Source organism: Etheostoma spectabile, chromosome 9 (assembly GCF_008692095.1).
Source record: "Etheostoma spectabile isolate EspeVRDwgs_2016 chromosome 9, UIUC_Espe_1.0, whole genome shotgun sequence".
NCBI classification, from domain to species: domain Eukaryota; kingdom Metazoa; phylum Chordata; class Actinopteri; order Perciformes; family Percidae; genus Etheostoma; species Etheostoma spectabile.
The window spans coordinates 23,552,178-23,553,323 of record NC_045741.1 but is presented as its reverse complement, the minus strand read 5'-3'; the positions used below and the strand labels follow the sequence as shown (position 1 = coordinate 23,553,323).

Below are 1,146 nucleotides of genomic sequence, written 5' to 3'. Positions count from 1 at the left end.
CCAGGGACAGGTTCTTCCTGTTCTGTGGCCCTGTAAACAAGCTGCTGTCTTTTAGAGCAATCATAAGCAGTCGAAAAAACTCCTTTGTAGGGCCCCCTTTGTCCACTGAACCCTCAGCTTGCATGAAGTCATCCATAAAGACAATGCTTAATTTGACTTCTGGATTAAAACTCCTCCTTGCAAAGGCTCGGATGGCACCATCCATTATGTTGTCTCTGCAAACGTTTATCATGTTACTGCTGGCCGTCTCTCCAATCCACACTTTTGATGATAGAGTCGTCAGTAAGGTTTTCAGATCTGGTCTGGAACAACACACAACAGTAACCGGTTGTTATGCCCATGGGCAGTGGGAAAAAAAGTGGGTCACTTACACAAAATTAAGCCAATATCAATTGACACGGTATTGTCTAAAATATATGGCCAAAAAAAATAATTTAAGGTAAAATACTGATATCGCCCACCACTACTTTGCAACGTCCAAAGCAAATGCATTAACATATTCCATTTTATCTGTATATAACACTCTATGGGCCTGCTGACAGTGGCTCATTTAATACAAATTATCCATTAATAATACATTTGGAAAACCAACACTTACTCATTAATGTCATTAACTTGACTCAAATCCATAGCTTGCGTTGTGTGAAGTTCAGTCAAGTCATGTAACTCCTATAGGCAACATTAGGAAATGTCAAAACATTACATTTATTTATAATTGACATTAATCTTTTATAATCCCTAGTATGAAACTCAGACAAAAGCTTACATCAACATCATCGGCTACTTCAACCACATCATCTGCCATCTCTGTGTCATGAGACTCCTGTAAAACATCAATATGTTGTATGACATTGTCTTAACACTTTCACTGTTCATTAGTAAATGATAAGTGTGATAATAACTGTACTTACATCCCTCTCCATTGTATGTGGCCTCTCTGGGGTGCCATGCAAAGTGTGGCCCACCTGTACATTATTCTAGATTACAGAGAAACAGTCCATTTGTTAGCAAATGATGCAATATGCTAGAATATCTTAAGTATACAATAAGCCTAGAAACTAGGGCTGCACGATTATGGCCAAAATGATAATCACGATTATTTTGATTGTGATTATTCTCACGATTATTTGTTGATTTTAACCAAAA

The 1,146-nt window shown here is 37.6% G+C and overlaps 1 protein-coding gene across 1 annotated transcript in view; it reads right to left on the bottom strand.

Moving 5' to 3' along the window:
* Positions 1 to 1,146, bottom strand: part of LOC116696228 (uncharacterized) — a 6,400-nt gene that overhangs the window by 89 nt on the left and 5,165 nt on the right. Inside the window, exons 6-9 of the mRNA XM_032527056.1 lie at positions 912 to 977; positions 767 to 823; positions 599 to 669; positions 112 to 302 (exon numbers count right to left, since the gene is read on the bottom strand). Coding sequence (XP_032382947.1) covers positions 112 to 302; positions 599 to 669; positions 767 to 823; positions 912 to 977 — 385 coding nt within the window. The remainder of the gene's footprint in view (positions 1 to 111; positions 303 to 598; positions 670 to 766; positions 824 to 911; positions 978 to 1,146) is intronic.